The following is a 21,675-nucleotide window of genomic DNA, read 5'->3' as shown; positions in this document are numbered from 1 at the left end:
TTAAAGCCATTTAAGTATCCCAAGAACAAAAGCTGTGTAGCTTCCAGTGCTATATTTGAAAGCATTTGTATCACTTTAGTCAAGGATTAAGCCGAATTTGAACTCACACAAAAATCTGCTTCTTTCCCTTTCAAGATATTTTCATCCTCCCCTGTTTAAATAGTAACACTACTGCTGCTGGATGAGCCTGTAAATGCACATCCAGGTTACACAAATTTTCTTTCCTGCACTAAAACCATCAATATCACCAAAAATAACAAGATAAATCCCTGGAGAAAAATGGCAAGAGAAAGACGCAGAAAACAGACAACTAACTAAATGGAAGAACACTAAACAAGAACCTTCCTCAATTCTTGGCTCTGCTAACAATTAGGAATGACTGGTTCAAAAGCTCCCTGGATGATTTTGGACCAATGACTGCCACTCAGTCCAGCATAGTCCATAATGTTGTTGTAAAAAGAACAAGAAAAGAGGAAGTGTTATATCTGCTTTCTTGAGCACTTGGAAGGAAAGTGGGATATACTATAACCCAGTGATCCTCTTTCCTTACCTCTTTTCTAGCTTTTTTGAACTTGTCATCCCCTTTGTTGTACAGATCACTCTATAAGGCATGTAATGTATCCTGCTTCCCTTGCCAGTCCACTTGTAAAGACCAGTTACAACCCTCCTCTGCTGGCCACATAAAACAATGACTTTCTTATATTTCTAAGTGACTTGAACATAGTGTCAGGCTACATGGATCCACAAAATGATTTGGATCATAAAACATAGCCTTACATATGTGCAACAGATAGGTCAATAGGATATATAGAATTATTGGCTCAATATTGCAATTTATGAACCACTGAAGATCCAACATGAACTGTTGATTTGATTTAATATCCATTTAATTTAAATCTTTGCATTCTATGTATTCAACTGAATCAAATATGTATATGTACATTTTAAAAAAATCATTAAAAATTGAGTCAGATCAAAGGCAGCAGTGATTCAATCTAAAGAGATATTTCAATACAATTGCCTTTAAATCAAAACTTCTATCTATTAAATATTATGACTGTTAAAAGTTTTAAACACAGCCTTGAAAATAAACTTCTTTAATAATGTATACTAAGAGTTTGAATCCAGGAATATAAATATGTCATGGTGTTTTGTAGTACAAGCTGCGACAGTGATGTCTTCAAGGAAGGTAGTATATTGTGGCATCATTTGCAACAATTTAGCCTTAGGGGACAATATTGTTGTGTTACGTATAAAAATAATTACATAAAAACATTCTAATAATCTACTTCATCTTTCATCCAAATGTTAAATTAGCATTTTATTATGGAATATTCTCAATACTTTGTTGAATTAATAAAAAAATCTATGCCTTTCTTTAGTCTTAAATTATTCCATAAATCAGCCATGATCTCACTGCTTTTTTTCTCATGGAAAGCTTTACCCACATATAAATAATTCTTTCTCCATTGTGAAAACCGAAGTGACAGGAATTGAGCTCTACTAATCTCAAAAAGATTATCAGAGACTCATGTTGTTTCTGCAGCAAAATCCAAACAGATCTGGATATAGAATTGCAAAAGATTTGAGAGGCTGAATTGTAATGTGTTCCACAGGGAAATGACTACTTGAGCAAAAATGATTTATACCTTTGTTGGAAAAGCTATCACTGAGAAGCTATCGATGACAGAACATCTGCTTCAAATATGAGGGTCCCAAGTTCTATATACATTATATTAAAAGGATCTGGTAGCTAATGATGGGAAAATACCTCTGTTGGAGACCCCAGAGAACCATTGCCGGGCAGAATAGCCACAATGACTAGATATACAAGTAGACAGGTTATTAGTTTTCTCATTTAACAAGTGATGTTAAAGAATACAGTTACAGTATAGGTACCACACTACCATTTAACAAACGATGCAGTATCAACAGTATACAATTAATCAAATGGCTGCACATTTTCTAGGAACCTTCATAAAAATCCCCCTTTCTTTCTTTCAGACCTTCCTTCCCCTTCTGGGTGATAAAGCAATCTTAAAGAGATAAATACAACCATTTTTTAAAAGAAAAACCAAAAAAGCACTAATAAGTCCATTTTAACTTTCCAGATTATCTTTAATCAGAATAATGACACTACACAGTTTCTGCCTCTATTAAAAAGGATAAAAAAACCTTTCTTTCTTTTGTTGATCTGAATAGACTTGGAAAATATGACTCTATAAGTCATATTAGAGCCTTGGTGGAGCAGTGGGCTAATGCCTCCTTAAGTAACACCAGCTGCCTGCAATTAGTGCAGGTTCGCATCCCACCAGGCTCAAGGTTGACTCAGCCTTCCATCCTTCCGAGGTAGGTAAAATGAGGACCCAGATTGTTGGGGGCAATTAAGCTGACTTTGTAATAATGCCGCTTGGGGGTGTGTGAAAGCCCTAATAAGCAGGCATATACATAGAATGAAGGCTACTGCTAAGCTTGTAAGCCGCCCTGAGTCTTCGGAGAAGGGCGGGATATAAATGGAATTAAAAAAAAATTCCATTCATGAAAATATAGATTCTATGCCTGGAATCTATGAGTGTACATCTGGTATCTGCCATGAGGGCCTGACAGTCTAGAGTATTTTGAGCGTAAACCAGCTTTATACCAATCAGTATAATACTTGAAATTAATAGTTCTTATATAATAGTTTTAGATTAGTCCTGTTGTGATTCAGGGTCAGCCTGTGGGTTCGGCAGTTGGGTCGGACGACTCAGAGGAGGAGGAGGGTGTTGAAGACCTTGCTGAGGGGGTTGAAGATCTTGCTGATGAGAGCCCTCAGCCAGGCCCCTCCCACTTGGTCACCATGGAGACCCAGCTGTGTGAGCCTGACAGCGTGGATGAAGATGACCCACAGCTGGCCCTGTTCAAGGATGCCCGATGCAGGAGGCAGTCAATTAGGAGTAAACAGAGGAAGGCAATGGGGCTTCTCGGAAGGAGGCAGAGAGAAGCCACGCCCTGAACTCTATATAAGGGGAATGTGTGGGGAGGGCTGGTTTGCTGAAGGCAACTGCTTGGATAGTTCGTGTTTCTTAAAGCTCCTGTTTCTTGGTTCGTGTCTTGTTTGTTTTCGTAGCTATAAATTTGGCAGGCGTAATTCCAGCCTCTTGCCGTTTGTAAAGGGGTTGTCCCTGCCTTTTCTGCAGGGCCGGTAGCAGGCTGGTACAGAACAAGTCTTATGTGATAGGCTAATATCATTATCTTCCTACTGCCAGTTCACCAAGCAATAGGAGTTCTGTCTTTCCTGTTACCTCATCTTAACTACCACTAGAGACCTATTCCCCAGTGCAAATGTTTCTGGATTTTCTCTTATCATTTATTTCATTTGTTCCTTTTGCTCAGAAAAGGGCATACGTTTAAAACTGGGTCTCTGTACTTCAATTTCTGATAATTATATTGGAAATTTCAGTTCCCTTTTTCTACACTCTTTCATGTAAACTCTCATTAGCAGCCTGAAATTTCCTAGTCTTTCTCCATGTCATAGCTGACTTTTTTTTAATTTTAGAAATTGCCTTGGGAAGTAGGGGAAGAGTTCACACATTATTAGTAATATGCATATATTTATATAAAATTGGATTTGCCAACAGCATCATTTTATTACAAAGGTGATGCCCTAATATTAAGCATTAATAAATTTCTACTCTATAATTATCCACAGACTTATATTTGGGTTTGGATATCTACATGAATATTTATATTCAAGATTTCAGCATGTATTCAAGTGCCTTTAATCTACTGGAATGGCAAATGGTTCCCATTTTAAGATTCTGCCTTGTGTTAAGAGAGAGAGGGAGGGAGGGGAGAGAGAGAGAGAGAGAGAGAGAGAGAGAGAGAGAGAGAGAGAGAGAGAGAGAGAGAGAGAGAGAGAGAGAGAGAGAGAGAGAGAGGTTTGAATTCTACACTAACTTTTCAATAATTGTCTAAAAGGTAACTACTATCCCCATAGATAATAAAAATAGATGTTATGGACTAATGGCAATTATGGAATAGGATGTGGCTAAGAGTGATGGAAACAAAAATGAATACAATTATAGTAATAATAAAACAAAAATGTGTGAATGTATACAAATGTACATGTATATTTTTTGCCAGAATTTTTGAATTATTTCATGGCATTTAGCACGCAATTGCATTCTAAATAATAGTTGTCACTAATGTCAGAATTAAATAATAAAAGTTTGTAAACTTGTTTAAACAAAATGATCTATTACAAATTGAGAGATAAGAGACAAATCAGAATTTGTCTAATGCTGAATAAATACCTTCACATGTATAATTGTTTTGTTCGATATTTTCTCTTGTCATCAACATTTGCAGAGTGGAATAAAACCAACAAGTGTCAGTGATACAATAGCATACTTTTTCCTGTTTCAGAATAGTTAACCAAATTAATTTTTTTCTTAAATGACTAGCTTGTCTTTTGAAATCCAAATATTCTAAAACTAAACATGGCATATGCTTTGTCATATATGATAAATATGACATAACTTAGTATTCAAATGTTTACATTAATCCTGCTATATTTTCAATGTGAAAATTATTGTCTACAATGTAGAAACAAAATGTAGCCAAATGCTGACAAGACATGGATATTAGCTGCCTTTTATCCCATCTCCAAGAATTTAAAAGGCAGCATAAATATCACAGAGTTCACACTTTATGAAAATAATATTGTACATACTTCATGTGCAACATGCACCTGTTGGGTGGAATAGATGAATAGATTTGTGTTCAGCTTACTCTAACATATGAGGGAAATAGTGTGCAAAGGGAATACTTGCTATGAAACCTGATCTGCTTCAGATCAAATTCTGCTAATAAATTATTTTTAATCAACTTCATTGTCTATTTCTTTTTACTTTCTCATTTTGATATATAATTCTTTGTATGGTTGATTGAAGGGATTAACTAAAATATTGTATATTTTAATGGACACTGATAGGTTCCAGGCGGCACTGGGGTCCCCACCTGCTTCCGTTGCTCACAACTCGGCGGATGCCTTAGTGGAAGCCTGGGAAAGGGCAGCCACGGAGGCACTTGACCGAGTTGTACCCTTGCGGCCCCTGACCCGGTGCAGATCCCAGCGAGCTCCGTGGTTCTCTGCGGAGCTTTGGGAGATGAAGTGTCGGAGACGGGGCCTAGAGAGCTGCTGGAGGTCCAGCCGATCCGAATCCGACCGATTGTGACTAAGAACCCACATTAGGTCTTATCTCGCAGCGATAAGGGTGGCAAGGTCTAATTACTTCTCCGCCCTTATCGCGTCCGCAGATAACCGCCCGGCCGCCCTGTTTAGGGTGACCCGCTCCCTCCTTAATCAGGAGGTGAGGGAGGAACCCTTGCAGGGTCGGGCCGAGGAGTTTGGTCAATATCTGTCAGATAAAATTGCTCGGATTCGGACCGGTCTGGACTCCAGCTGGGCGGAGTCTGACGATCAGGACATGGGCAGTCTTGTCGATGTTATCTGGGAGGAGTTTGATTCTGAGGAAGTGGACAGGATCATGGGGAGATTGAGCTCCACCACATGTTTATTGGACCCGTGCCCTTCCTGGCTGGTGTATGCAGCTCAGGAGGGGACACGAGGCTGGTTCCAGGCGGTCATATCTGCCTCTTTGAGTGAGGGTAGTTTCCCTGCCGTCTTGAAGGAGGCGGTGGTGAGACCTCTCCTCAAGAAGCCTGCCTTGGACCCAGCTGTGTTAAATAACTTTCGTCCGGTCTCCAACCTTCACTTTCTTGCGAAGATTGTTGAGAGTGTGGTGGCGCATCAGCTCCCTCTGGTCCTGGATGAAGCGGATTATCTAGACCCGTGCCAATCGGGTTTCAGGCCCGGGTACAGCACAGAGACGGCATTGGTCGCTCTGGTGAATGATCTCTGGAGGGCCCGGGACAGGGGACATTCCTCTGTCCTAGTCCTATTAGACCTCTCAGCGGCTTTCGATACCATCGACCATGGTATCCTGCTGTGGCGTCTCAGGGGATTGGGAGTGGGAGGCACAGTTCTTCAGTGGTTCTCCTCCTATCTCCTGGGACGTTCCCAGTCGGTGTTGGCAGGGGGGCAGAAGTCGACCCTGAGGTCTCTCGTTTGTGGAGTTCCTCAGGGGTCGGTCCTCTCGCCTCTCCTGTTCAACATCTACATGAAACCGCTGGGTGAGATCATTCATGGTTTTGGAGTTGGGTATCATCAGTATGCTGATGATACCCAGCTTTTCATTTCGACCCCAAACCACCCCAGTGATGCCCTCGATGTGATGTCCCATTGCCTGGAGGCGGTTCGGGTCTGGATGGGGAGGAACAGACTTCAACTCAACCCCGACAAGACTGAGTGGCCGTGCATACCAGCATCCCGGGATATTCAGAATATTCCACTTCTTTCTATGGGGGGTGGGTTTTTACCCCCCGTAGATAGGGCTCGCAACTTGGGAGTCCTCCTAGATTCGCGGCTTACTTTGGAAGATCATATAGTGGCTGTGACTAGCGGGGCTTTCGCCCAGGTTCGCCTGGTGCGCCAGTTGCGGCCCTATCTAGACCGGGATGCCCTGTGTACAGTCACTCATGCGCTCGTGACCTCTCGTCTGGACTACGCTCTCTACATGGGGCTTCCCTTGAAGACCACTCGGAGGCTCCAGCTGGTACAGAATGCAGCTGCGAGAGTTGTCTTGGGAGTCTCCCGGTACTCCCATGTTACACCTTTGCTCCGCGAGCTGCATTGGCTGCCAGTTGTCTTCCGGGTGAGGTTCAAGGTTTTGGTAATGGTCTTTAAGGCCCTACATGGCATGGGTCCAGAGTACCTCGGGGACCACCTGCTGCCGGCGTCAACTTCCCTCCGCCCTGTGCGTTCCCACAGAGAGGGCCTCCTCAGGGTGCCACCGGTCAGAGAATGTCAGCTGGTGGCCCCCAGGGGGAGGGCCTTCTCTGTGGGCACCCCGGCTTTATGGAATCAGCTGCCGGTTGAGCTCCGGATGGCACCTGACCTTCGCTCCTTCCGACGCGACTTGAAGACCTACCTGTTTGAACAGGCCGGCCTGGCCTGATGGGGGATGCGTTGGGGCTTTTATTGGGGATTTTTTACGTTTTTCTACTGTTTTTAGTTTGGGCTCGTGTTTAATTTTCTTTTTAATTTTTGTAATTTGTATTTTTATATATGCCCTGTTCACCGCCCTGAGTCCTTCGGGAGAAGGGCGGTATACAAATATAATAAACTTAAACTTAAACTTATATTTAATTTTTATTTCCAGTACTCTGGTAAACCAATTCAATTGAAATATGGAATATTATCTATATAAAATTTTATTTTACCAACAAAGTGAGTTGTGTAATCTTTAATAGGATCAAGGATAATTTCATTAAAAGTTCTGAAACATTTCAAAAGATACTTTTTTAAAAAAATATTTATATAAGTTGGTTTGATAAATGAGGAAACTGGTACTGTGCCAGTTATTCAGAATTAGATGTTTCTATTTGAAAGTATTTTAACATAATTTTTCCTTTTATCCAAATTATTCTTTTAGAGCATTCAAATTCTCTCTGCATAACTAATCCCATTATAATTATTGTTGATAGATTCAGGAATTCTGAAAACTGTATAGAATTTTTTATCAATTTAAAAGAGGAATATAATCTCTATATGTCAATTCTCTGTGAACAGAGTAAGAAGCCTTGAGGATTCACTATCCCAAATACACTTCCTAAATAATTTATCAATATGAAGGAATTATTTATTTGCTTTTAACACAAGGACACCTCTAAGACTATAAATCAAATGAGAGGACAGTATTTATTTTAGTAATATTAATTTTATTCCACAAACGTAAAGAAATTTAACTCATGAATTAACCTTTTTTAAAAAAATGTCAACATATTTATTTGACATATCTAAATATAAGTTTGGGTATATAAAGGCCTACATATTTAAAATGACCAACCCAACTCTTTATACAGCTGTACTGATCTGTTAGAAGCCAAGGGAAGTAAACATTATTTATGCCAATTTATCTTATTATGTTATTATATTTTCTAAAATACCATACTACCTTTATAAAATTAGAAAAAGAGGTAGTGTTCTGGTCCAGAATTTTAGGATATCATCAGTATACAAAAATAATTTCTACTCATTGCCTTAAAATCTAAAGATTGTCTCACCATGATGTTTCAAGGAGCAAATTAAATGGCATGGATAAAAGTGGGCAAAGAAGTTTCTTTCCATAAATTTCTGACAGTTGCTAGATCTGCAAGAGATCCATAGGCAAACATCTCTCTCACCTTCGCTGGCATTTTAAAAAAGGATTTCCAATCATTATTGCTTTTCAATATTTTCTCTGAATCACACATGGTTGACCATAATTGTTATCATGCTATATGTTGCATAAGATTTTTTTAGATAAGTAGTGACATTATATAATTGGGTTTTTTTATTAGTAAGATCAAACTACCAAGGAATTCTACGCTAAAAAAGAAATTAAATGAACAGCTGAAAAAATGTCCCTAAGCAGATCTCTTCTAACAACACTACATTTTATTGTGAAATAATAAAAAGGGACAAATCCTTCTCAGCAGAAAAGGAAATAATAGGGATAATAAACTTAAGTATCAGTGTCATACTTTTAGGGACGGAGGGAGAAAATGTGAGCAATTCTTTGCAAAGAGTGTATGTTGCCTTATTCTTATTCTCATGAATAACTCAGTCAGTTATGTATAATATGATTATGATGTTTATATGAATATTGAAATGAACAAAATATTAACAGGCCTTTTCTTCCCACCAATCTATAGCAATAATACAGTAAATAAGTTTTAAAAATTGGTGAACTGGCACATTACATATTCTCTTTTTTAACCTTCTCCACAACAGTTTATGGACTTGAAATAATTCAGTGATTTGGTACTTGCTGATATTTTGTATTTCCATTACCCAAAACAACTGAAATACTTTGCTCTATCAACTTAATACAGCTCACTTAAGAATTTAACACGAGGCTTAGCAGACCCACTCTGTGGGAATGGGTTGAAATCTGGAGGAAACCACAACCCCCTTAGGATGAGAACAGACATGCTCCTATAAAATGATTTAAGTCACTTGGGGACTTATCTGTCAATAGAACCCTATGTACATTTATGGAGTCATCTGTTATAAATTATTCAGGAATCCTTATAATTGTACCAAGGAATAGAGCTTTATTGCAACATCTACTTTATCCCAAGACAGCTACATATTCGTCCCAATGTCATGCTGTACACACAAGTGCATAATTTATAATTCAATACTGGGGCAGAATATCAACTAAATTAAGATTTCTTTTTAGATTTTGTGCACTTCTACTAGGCGAAATATTCTTTAAGAATATTCTAACATTCAGTAAATTATAAATAATCTTATGAAAACATGTTCTGATTTTCAGATCTAATAGCAACCTTGGTTGCACATCTATTGATTCTGATTTCTCAACCTGAACTAAACAAGGCCTACTTATATTAAATTAAATATTTCTCTTTAAAAAAACTGCAATGCTTCACTTAACAGCTATGGCTATAAAGGTTGTAAAATGAGGCAAAATTCACTTAACAACATAAATTTGGTGGTCAATTGTGGTTGTAAATCAAGGACTATCTGTATGAACACTAAAGGTCTAGTAGGTTTTAATAAATATATCAGAAAACTTTTTATTCAAGTAGTGGAACCAGTGAATGTTAATCATTTTATTAGGATTATGAAAAACTCATAGGCTTTTTTTTACAATTACTTATTTTATTACAACTTTGGTTTTTGTTCTTTGTTCAGACATTTTATATTAAGTAAAATAAGTACCTTTGAGTTGTAACTGGAGAAGGTCCACATTCTATACATATCTCAGGAATGTGACCCTGACCTTCAGATTATTCTGTTCCTCTTTAATGACATTTTTCCTCCTGCTGAATTTGTTTTTAAATGCTAGCACTGAAATTGCTTTGAAATTCAAATTCATTTCTCAGTTTACATTTGCATTTGAATTTATACATACTTCTTTCAAAGGGGGGGGAAGCAAATCTCATGACAAATAGAAATTTACCCCCACAAAATGAATAGCATCAATTACAATGAAGCCATGGCAACTGTCAATTTAAACAGTTTAAAGAAAATGAATTAGTGCAACCAACTCTTGAACTTCTGTTTTTTATCACCATTGGAAAAGCATACAGATTCCTATATCATGAATTTTATTATAGTGAAATTAACCTTTGACTATTACTTTAATCAGTTATTTCTGATCTAAATCTGTATCATTAGGGATTTTTATTTCAACAGCAAAATGTTGTCTGAAAATACTCCTTTTAAAATAACACAGAATGGAATGAATTAAGAGTAGATTTGCTCTGCAAAGTATTACAGTGTCCAGCTTCCCTCATTTTGCACAAATATTAAGAGCTACTGAAGACTAAACAAACATATCCATTTGTTGAACTACATTTAAGTTACATTCCTAAATCCCATTAAACATACATAGCAAAATTTATAGCACACATGTAGAGATTTGCACAGTTAACAGAATAAATTATTATTAGAAATTCTAGGGCAAAAAGGACAGAGGAATAAGAGCAACAAAATGAGTGGAATATACAAAGACATGAGTGACTTGACTGGGCTTGCAAGGAACTTTGGTAGATTATTTTTGTTTTGCTCAGATATGCCTAGTTTTTAATATTTTAGTAGCATTTTATCTATTTCTGAATTATGAAAATGGGCCCTCAGATTATAGGATGCTTACTCCTATTCTAGGATAAATTCATAACCTCCTATTTTTTGAGGGAGGTGGGGTAATGACATTCTGCATTTCAATTCTTGTGACATTATTCAAATAATAGAAAAATCTAACACCAGAATTAAACAGCTGTAGTAATGAATAAATTACAGGTAAAGATTTAACCTTCTGCATATTTTATAAACCATCTTTTATAAACCACACATTTTTACAAGTACTTATAAATGAATAATTAGATTATTAGCTTTATGGATGTGAAGAGTGATAAATTTGCCCTATTTTAATAATTCATTTTTTAAAAAAGTCAATTATTATGTTGTAACTAATAGTATAATAATAAAAATTGTTAGCAATTTAGCATTAAATACCCTTCTGAAGGGATTTTTTTTGACAATTTGAACCCTAATGGTTAATTTTTCTAAGATCAGTTCCCAGACTTTGCCTGATCATTTTGCCAATAGTCTTTGATAAATTTCTTAATGGAGATAAAAAAATTGTGTTGCTCAAATTTAACAAAATGTTTTAATTAACATTGGCATAATTTGATATTTCCAAATAAGGCATGTTTACTGTGGTTTTCGATATCTAGCCAAAAATCGGATAAATACTTTAAAAAAAACCTGCATATATTCTTTGTGCAGATTAGCACCCCTGAAATATGTCAAGCTTTTCAAAATAATTATTCTGTTCTTTGCTAGAGCAATCCTATGCTTCTTCCAAATACGTTAATGCAGTGTTTCTCAACCTCACCTGGGCAATTCTGGAAGATGAGTTGCACACATATTAAAGTTGCCAAGGTTGAAAAACACTGTTCTAATATCAGATGTTCTAAGTAACTGAACACTAGACTGATAAAAAACATTTTTTTAAAAAAAATACAAGTTTAAACTAAACTTGTTATTGAGAATAAAATGTAGGTATACAGGTCCAGGAAACAATTTGTTACAGCCAAAGTGGAGATGATGGAGAAATGGTCTTTATTAGATAGACATCTCTTTGTACATTTGGAAAATCTGTTTATAATCAGCTGCCTCTGTGGGTGATAAGGAAGTTTTGGGTGTTTTGCCAAATCTCAATGTGTGGCCACCATATGAAACTAGCTAATTCAGCCCACTTGGAAATTAAGAGAATGCTTGGTTTAAAGGCAATGGAGAGAGAAGTGGGAATGCTGTAGCACATACTTGCTTGAAACTGAAGAAAATTAAATCTAAGAGTTTATAGTTGTTTCCATTGAAGTTCCCGAGGCATAAATGCATCTTGCGTAAGTGTTAATTCTGCTTCTATTTAGAAAGGGAAAAGTTAATAACATCACAAAACCACCCAAGCTCTAGAAATCTTCTGTTTGAACTGTTGCTTAATAATAAATGGTAATATCATTTTGCAATCTACTACTAAATTACACAGAAATGGATGCACAGCTAATATAGGCACCTAGGGGTTTCAAGTCTTGTATTACACTCCACTCTTGGAATTCATAGCAGGTCCTAAGGCAATGGCATTTTTAAGTTATATTAGATTCTGAGTGGCCTAAAAGGGTTCAGTAATAATATATAGTATTTCTGTTATTTCAAAATGTGGTTAATCAGCCATATTAAAATTGGGTCTTCTCTTCTCATACAGCTGAGTGCCACCCAGAGAATTCTGTGAGTAAAATATAGATATCAACATCTACTTCAGCAGGAACCAAGAAACCAGGAGAAAGCCCAAATCAAGGACCCACATTTTGACACAGTGTGACTTCCAGAGCCAACATAGAAGCCAATCATGAACTAAAAGTTTTTCGATGAGTAGCAACTCCATCTTGTTACTTGAAAATACTTGTTTCACTTTTAATCTGCCAAATCAGTGTTCTGCAGGTAGATTCTATTTAATTTCCCATGGTTCTATATTTTTGAATCATCCTTCCCTTAGATACAAAACTATTTATTAATTTTTAAAAAGTTCTGGATCTACTGTGAAGTTCATAATTAAAGCAGTTTTAAAACAAGGGATCCTCCTGTCCTCTGTTTATCTTGATTAAAGAAATATGTTTAAAACATATACCATTACAATATTCTATTTTATGGAAAGAATGTATATACGTTATATAAAACATAGAAAAGGGAATAAAGAATAATAAGGAAAAGAAATTAAGGCCAAAGCTTTTAAAATAGCATAAATCTAATTTATACTAGAAAGTCAGATTGGTATAAGGTTAAGGCATCAGGCTAGAAACCAGGACATTGTGATATAGTTCCACTTCTGCCACAAAGTCAGCTTGACGATCTTAGATCAGTCATTTTCTCTCAGTCCTAGGAAGCAAACAATGGCAAAACACTTCTAAAAAAGCTTGCCAAGCAATCTTCAGGAGATTGTCCAGACAGAGAATCAGACATAATTGAACAGAAGAAAGAAAAAAACACATACTAATACCATGCACTTTATATCTCCATACTTTTTAAATCATATACAGCAATCTTATATTCAACATATTTATAACCAGTTCATGCAATGCCTTTTTGCATTTTTTTTAGTTAAGGGTTTATTAAAAAATGAAATCCAGACTGATATACTGTTTGTCATTATTCAGAAGCAAGTTGCAATAACTCAGATGGGTTAATAGGGTATTGGATGGTAGCCTTAACTGTTCTTTGTTTCCCTAAGGCAGTGGTAAAATTTAGTTCCATTAGAAACTAAATCCAGTAAAAATCAGGATGCAATCATTAAATATGACATCTGACACTTTTTGAAACTAGAACCTCCTGTTACTATCATTTTGCATAACAAATTTATTACTACTGCAATTTTTGGGCATGGATAGCATGGGATTCATTTGCTACTTTACCATAAGAAATTAATGGAATCTAAATGCAGACTATTTGCAATTCTCAGTAAACAGAGTAAAACAAATAGGCCTTCAGTATTACAGTCCCTTCTGTGCTTTGATGAAAGTAATTCCTGTATATGTATCACACATATGGCACTTGCTGAGTGAAGCATAGCAGCCATCATTGGTACTTCATCTATTAGCAATGAGTCACTGTAGTGTTTCCCAGAAGCATTCTGAAAAGGTGTTTCATTTGCAGCTCCACATAAGTAAACTTTAAAAATTCATATAGCCTGAATATCCAATAATTCAAAAACTTATGCTTAAAACATGGCAAATGTCTCTGCTTGTTTGATCATATTGCAACAGCTGTATAACTATTGTTTGCTCTTTAAGATGGAATTCTAAGATACATCAGTTTGAGTTTCAATATAACCTTTTGGATAGCTACTGAACTGTTAAGCCTGTAATCAGATTGCCTTGGTGAAATATATGCCACCTCAATATCAAGTAACACAGACCCTTTATTTTAAACAATCCTTTGTCTAATTAAGTTACATTATTCTGGTAAATCAGAAGGTCGGCAGTTTGGCTGATCGAATCCCAAGTGCCGCGTAACAGAGTGAGCGCCTGTTACTCGTCCCAGCTTCTGCCAACCTAGCAGTTCAAAAGCACGTAAAAATGCAAGTAAAAAAATAGGGACCACTATGGTGGGAAGGTAACAGTGTTCCGTGTGCCTTTGGCGTCTAGTCATGCTGGCCACATGACCACGGAGACATCCTTGGACATCCTCCCTGGCTCTTCGGCTTTGAAACGGAGATGAGCACCGGCCCCTAGAGTTGGAAACGACTAGCACGCATGTGCGGGGGAACCTTTACCTTTAAGTAAATCAGGTTCAAAGCACACAGGTTTAAAAATTCATCTAGAAAGCACACACACAGCAAAACAGCATACAGAAAGACTCAGTTGTAAGGATCATTACAGATACATCTTTTGTGCTCTGATGTCATCATGGACAGATTATCTTTACTTAAAAGGGGGAAGTCAAACAGTGATTGTAGGTTAATTCTGTCATTATACCAAGCTAAATACCAGTTCAACAGGAATTTCATGATACATCATTCAACTATGTCCTTTTGCCCTAACCTATCAATGGTATATATTTGTTTCAATTAGTAAAAAAGAGATGATGATGATTTTGGAAAAATAAAATCTAAATTCTAGACTGAATTCACTGTGCTGCATAGAGCATGTAGGACTATGACCATGGCAGCTGTTGCCGCCATTTAGAGACCTTAAAGCCTACCAGGCTTTAGAAATGAAGAAAGGGAGCTGCTAAAGGAGGAAAGAATTCATAACTTTCTCCAAGTCTTCCTCAAACTATAAACAATCCAGTTTCCTTTCCAAATATTGCCCCTCTTGGTGCCTGAATATCCCCACTTCCCACTACTGAGCTTAACAATGGTTAAGAATTATACTTCATGTGGACAAAATTCCACTTTGCTCTTTAAAAATTTATACGTTAAGCCCACATCCATTGTAGCCAAACAAAGGTCACAGTAATAGCATAGGTAATCTTTAAAGTCATCTTAGGGAAACACAAATTTTTCAATTGATTCCAAATAAATTATTAAAAGGAAAGTCATACAAAATCATCATGTGATCATTTAAACAAAAAAAATATTTGTTGGGATCAAACTTTCACAGCTAATGTATTATTAGATCATAGGATTGTGTTTGTTTTTCTGAAATGTCAACCAGTCAAGAGCTTGTGTTGTGTTGTAGAGCCATAGTGATGTAGTGGTTAGAATGCAGTATTGCAGGTTAATTCGGGTGATTGCCAGAAGTTCGATCCTGACTGGCTCAAGTTTGACTCAGCCTTCCATCCTCCTGAGGTTGGTAAAATGAGGACCAAGATTGTTTGGGGGCATATGCTGACTCTGTACACTGCTTAGAGAGTTCTGTAAAGTACTACGAGCTTTACTAAGTGCTATTGCTATTGCATATGGGAGTCCTTTGGAAATCATTCTAGAAACTAATCAGTCCTTCAAGACAAGCCTTCCAGACAAGAAGCATATCTAGAAGTCCTAGCTGTAACTTTATTGTAAGATTACATGAACCGAATCTTGAAAATATGAAAACACATATTGCCTTTCCAGTGCAAGAAGCTAGGGAGGGCCCCTTCTGAGAGATTTGTCACACACCCATTCCTTCTGTGAACTCATGTGCCGCTTGGCTGACCCTTTATCTAATCATCTATTTTCTTCCTGTCTACCAAGATCATTCCCACATACCATCACACAATTCCAGTTGGTTCATATTAGAACTAACTAGATTGTTCATTGATCCTGGCCCATATAAACATATTTGCCACATACACTGGTTCTAGTCCAATTTCTGGATCCAATTCAAAGTGCTGTATTGGACCTTTAAAGTCCTCTTTTTGTGTGTTTTATTGTAAACTGTCAAGAGAACTTTGACTACTGCGCACTTTAAAACATTTAAATAATCATATGATCATAATATCATTTTTCATTTTAAAAAGCTACAAAATCATTTGTAAATACTCAAGGGTACCCAAAAATTACTGCAGTGGAACATCTCCTTATCAAATGAAAGATCACAATGTTTAATGTGAAGAAAATGACTAATATAGGCTGCCACTCTTTATCTATTCTATGCATCTCTTAACCATTGTGTCCTATTTCAGTCTTTAATCCAGATACAATAAAACTCTCACCAAAATTTCAAAACAAATTATTTCATTTTTTTCCCCTTATCAACCAGTTAAAATAACACTATGTTTGTTTTCAGTGAACTTATTTTGAAGGTCCAGCTAATATGCTTTATCTTCCCTTTTACAGGTAGAAAAATCCTTTTCATGATCCAGAGGAACTAGCAAGGAATGCACAAAGTCTAACATTATATATTTCATAGATAATTAGGGCTAAAATACTGTCTCTTTAAATGAAATTTCACAATTACCTTTCTACCACATCTTGGCCATTCCAGCAAGTTGAGCTGTCTTTCATCACGAGATCACCATCACAAAGCCTTTCTGTCAAAGAGGCATAAAAAGTTCTGGATCGTTTCATATAACTGATAAATTCCCTAGAAATTAAATACAGAAATAAATAAATAAATTTTAAATAAATCATTAACTATATATTTCTTTCTTCCTTATCTTAATAATGCAATAATGCAAGGGATACAAAGATTCCTTAAGGTTATTTAGAAAGTGAATGAAGAGATGGTTTCATACTTCATTAAATTCTAATTCATCACTTGAACTAGACCAATTGAATCATATTTTAGATGTAAATTGATCAAATTCATGAGGTAAAGGAATGTTGTAATTGAATAATATATATTTTCTGCCTCTCTTTTTATGTACATATCTGAGCATAATAGAGAACAAAGTAAAGAAAATCCAATGGGTTGCAAAAGCCAAATCTGTAGCTAAAAATTCTTAGAGTAAAGATAGTATTTACATGAAATGTCATCAACTATTCAAACATCCTAGCATTTCATTTAAATTTTTCATTTTTAAAAAAAGATGGAATTGATGGACAATATCTTTTGATAGAGTAAGCAGATCTCCATCTTGATGTACAGTACCTCCAAATAATCTGTTTCCTATTCATATCTATGCCACCCTGTTAATATGTCAATATTTTAAAAATGGAGAGGAAAGTTGGTGCCAAATAGTTTCTAAAGCACAAATCAAATCCTGAAATGCGTATCTACCTGTTGGATTTGTATTTAACAGTAATTTTAAATTTAGATTTTAGGAGTTATAGTTTAACAACTTTTGGAGAGCCATACTCTGCCCACACCTGGTAAATGAATATTATGGTAACATTAAATTAATCTTTCTCTTCTTAGAATGTATGAAAAACCTTCATTAAAATGAAGAGACAAAGGTAGGTTGACTTCTTTGCATTCTTACCGAGACATTTTTTTCAAACTTCTGGATTTGTCATTCTTTGAAGATTTCAGAGGCAGAGAACTGGAGTAGGCCAAGGAGAATAGCCAAGGGGAAAAGAGGGAATTCAGGTAAATGAAGAAAGAAATGAGAAACAAAATGTAATAAATTATTTGAAAGAAAAGATAAACATGCACAGGATTAAATCAGAAAAGAATGACTCCTATTAAAATATTCTTCGACCTATATTTTAAAAATAGTATGATTCATCCACCAATTTAATTCTTTTTACACTGTGCCCCCTCTGTTGAGGATTTGGATTGTTTTCTAAATTATATGGAAATACATTTATTTCTTAAAAAAACAAAAAGAAATGGCTATGACTATAAAGTATACAATAATGAAAATAAATCTTTTTATTTCTGACATATCCATGTCATGTTAAAAATATTATTGTTATATCTGAGAACATCATAAAACATGAATTCTGGATGAAAAAAGTAGTGTTGATGGGAAAGCAACGATTTTCAGGGGCACCAAAAATTAGCTGATTTATAAGAAAATATAAAACTGAGTTGCCTCCTGGGTATTATGAAATAGGTGCAGCTACATAAATAAACAATACAACTCTGCTTGCTTGTTTTAAACAAGCATGAAGTATCACAGAATTTTATGTCAGTGGTGGAACACATGGTTTGTATGAAGACATTCTCAAATTCAGTCCCTGGAGTCTATAAGTAATCCTGGGAAAGACTGTGTGATAGTGCATTTTGTTTTATGTGTTGTGTGTTTTTACAATAATGTATATTCCTGTATTAAACTTTCAAGCTTTGTTTGCCATCCAGAGTCACTGTGGCAAGATATGCTACCCTATAAATAAAATAAAATAAACAGAGTAATTGGAAAAATGAAAACCTAACAACTTTGAACTAGTAACTTCCAGAACAGTTCAGTTTCCAGAAGATAAAGATAAAGAAACCCTTGATGTAAACTCAACTTCTGATATCTACATGGACACAACAATTTGAGCAGGAGGTTGGCAGTGTTACAGAACTGTTCACCAAATACTTTCAGGGGATTTTTCAGCTGCAATCTAGTTTACAGCTCTGATAGATGAGTCATATCCTATCCAAGTACTAATGGGGGTCTGACACTATTTCAGTTTTTGAAATTGCCTTGTTTACAGGACTCCTTATGGAAAAAATATAAAAGGATGCTTATAGTGCCTAGATTCTAGAATATCACTTTTATAATTCACTTTTTAAAAATAAATAAATAAAACCAAAAATACTGAAACCAAAATTTCAATGTTACATTAACTGTTTCTTTCTACAATTAAATTTTGGGTGTTTAATAAAATGCACCTCTATACTATTGAATATTGAAATATCTAAAAGAGGAACTCAGATATCAGAGTCAAATAACTAGGGTGGTCAAATATTTTTCTACACAGTCACGGATTTAAGATATGGCGCCATGCATGTAGTGCCTTAGCTTGTGATTTCAAAATGTACTGCCCTTAATATTGAAACTATAAGGTATATTTAAAAAAGTATTTACATTGCTTATAGATTTCTACTTTGATGAAGGACAACCAAACAGCCACTGGTAGGATCTGCTGAATACAGGTATATCATTGCATGCATAGCTACAGTTAATTAGAACAGCATGCAGGGGAACTTCCTAACAAGCCAGCCAGGTCCCAGAGAAAAAGGTTTCACAAAACTGGAAAGATATGGGAAATGGAAATAAGGGCAAACAGCAGTAAAATAAGAAATTACTATTTTGAGAAGACGCATTAGCCATCAGGATAGAGGAAAGGAACAAAAGAAGTAAAATACTTGTTTATCTGAAATTAGTTATATCACCATCTTGGGAAATGGTGCAAAAGACAATCATAAACTTTTTCTCTCTGTGTATAATCATTTAACAGTCACTTGCTGATTTACACAACTAGCCAATTCACTCAAGAATCACTCATTTCAGCTGGTTCAGATATTCTAGCAAGTGACAGAATCTTTACTGGGAAACCGGTCTACAAAATATTGTCAGATAACTGAGCCTGAGTCAGTGGTTGAAGTAGGACCTACTATTTAAACAAAGTTCAGAACTTTCAGTAATTTGGAGCTGATGTTAATTTACATTTCTAGCTGCAAATTACTGAAAAATCTAAGCTTTTAACCTGTAGGCTATGTTTCTACTATTGATTTTATCTCAGTTCCTTTCATCACCAGTGCATATGTAGTTAGGAGTCTGAAAACTGTAGGCACTCCACTAGTGTAAGCTACAGCCCTTGTTATTTCTCTGTTCTATATCCTGATTTTACAACTGACTTTACACATCAAGATATTTCTTGTCAGATTCCTATTCAAGGTTGTATTCCCATCATGTATAAATTACTAAAATCAATGGCTCCTAGACTGAATTGCCCTATATTAATTACAGATTTATAACAATATGTCAAACACAATACTAATTACAAATAGGCCTTCTCCAGAGTTAAAATAAGTTTATTTAATTTCCTTTATTGTTATTAAAAAAGCAAAATATGACTGTCCTTTCTGGCCTGCTTTTCATGTTTGAAAATCAGTCTTTGAACATGATGGAAATATGGGAGAATCAGAATTACTCTCATTATTGTTTGGGGAAACTCATAAGGAAATATTTTTATAAGGAAAATTTATAAGGAAATGTTTTTCTTTTCAAATTACCTCCTTTTATTGTTAATAGTTATTGAGTGGGCCATTGTTATAGGTGATCTCTCTATTTCCTTTGCTTGAATTATGCTGTCTGGCAAAGATTTCACTTCTTTTTCTTCAGGATGTCCACACACTTTATCTACCTGTAAGAAGACAGGGAGGAAGAAACAGGGCACGAAATCAGAACTAGCAAACATAATACAAAGCTTCAGCATTTACAGCATAATAGGGTTGCTCAGAGTTTTACATTTGAAGGAGAAAAGGTCCTTTGGATCACGCAAGGATACTCAGATAGCACCCGTCAGCAGCTCCTTCAAGCAGCTGCATCTTTTCCAAGGATCACACAGCTGCCTTTCCTAATTGCAGCATAATCCTGGGTTGAAAGAACTGCCAACAGGTGGTATATTCATACCCATCCAAATTTTTGTCTTTGAATCTAAAGCTCTGCACAACCATACATAGTCAACTTTTTTTAGATCAAGGTTGCTCTTGGTTTTTTATTGGCATATTAAGAACAATGTTTTAAGCAGTAAGAGAGGCCAAACAAAACAAAATTTTGTTTAACTAAAAAGTACTTACATTTTAATTATATCCCTGTAGTTTTGGCTTTGCACTAAATCATATGTTCCATTGGTGGGGGGGGAGATAGTATGAGCCTCAGTTTGGGATTAATGGAGGAATCCAAGACAGGAAATTGCTATAGAACTATGATCCATTGAGAATACTATTGAAAATCAGCTGAGCTAAAAGTGATAGTTTTTAAAACCTTTTCCTCCTCTCTTGATTACATTGAAAGGGAAATTCAATGCAAGATGTACCAATCCTCAAGCTGGTACAAATTAGGGATCCAATTCTAAAATAAATATTCCAGGGTTTTTTGATGCCTTTGATTAGTAAGAATACTTCCTGGAATAATCATATATCCATTAAGCTTTACATGGGCACAAGAATAGGCCCATGCAAAGTAGGCATAACCCATCTTATTGTTTAATTTGAGATGGTTCTCAAACTACAAGTGAAGCAACAGAGGTTGACATGCTTCATGTGAAATGTCAAAGTAGCATTGATCCATTCCTTCTGGCTACTTTGCAAATGGCTTCTGTTGTATGCACTGTGTATTTACAGAAGACCAATGAAGAGCCAGAGAAGCTGCTGAAGCAGAGTTCAACTGCTCTGAACCATAAGTAAAAGCACCATGCTGGTTCACTTCATGGATCTATTTCAATGAAATTGAACCACTCTAGTGAAACTTTGAATATGCTATACAAAGGTCAAATGATTGCAGCTGGTGGAATTCTTTTTCATTGACACAGAACTTTTCCCCACCGCTGAGTTAAAGTACTATCACCCATCCTTGTGTTGGCAGAAAACTATACAGGCATGAAATTTGCTACCTCTATTGCCAATTCCTTATATTTCCTCTGAGAATTTATATTGCAGTATAAAAGAGCTAATCAGACAATGCTAACTTCACTTAGAGGA

The 21,675-nt window shown here is 35.9% G+C and overlaps 1 protein-coding gene across 1 annotated transcript in view; it reads right to left on the bottom strand.

Annotated features, from left to right (window-relative positions):
* The window catches only part of LOC308668985 (glypican-5-like), a 388,177-nt gene that overhangs the window by 224,062 nt on the left and 142,440 nt on the right, over positions 1 to 21,675 (bottom strand). The window contains exons 4-6 of the mRNA XM_081329346.1: positions 20,206 to 20,336; positions 17,519 to 17,578; positions 16,555 to 16,680 (exon numbers count right to left, since the gene is read on the bottom strand). Of these exons, the coding sequence (XP_081185472.1) occupies positions 16,555 to 16,680; positions 17,519 to 17,578; positions 20,206 to 20,336 (317 nt within the window). The remainder of the gene's footprint in view (positions 1 to 16,554; positions 16,681 to 17,518; positions 17,579 to 20,205; positions 20,337 to 21,675) is intronic.

The sequence above is a fragment of the Vipera berus genome (genome assembly GCF_964194415.1).
Source record: "Vipera berus genome assembly, chromosome: 5".
Lineage (NCBI taxonomy): Eukaryota > Metazoa > Chordata > Lepidosauria > Squamata > Viperidae > Vipera > Vipera berus.
This window is presented reverse-complemented; position numbering and strand designations above follow the sequence as displayed.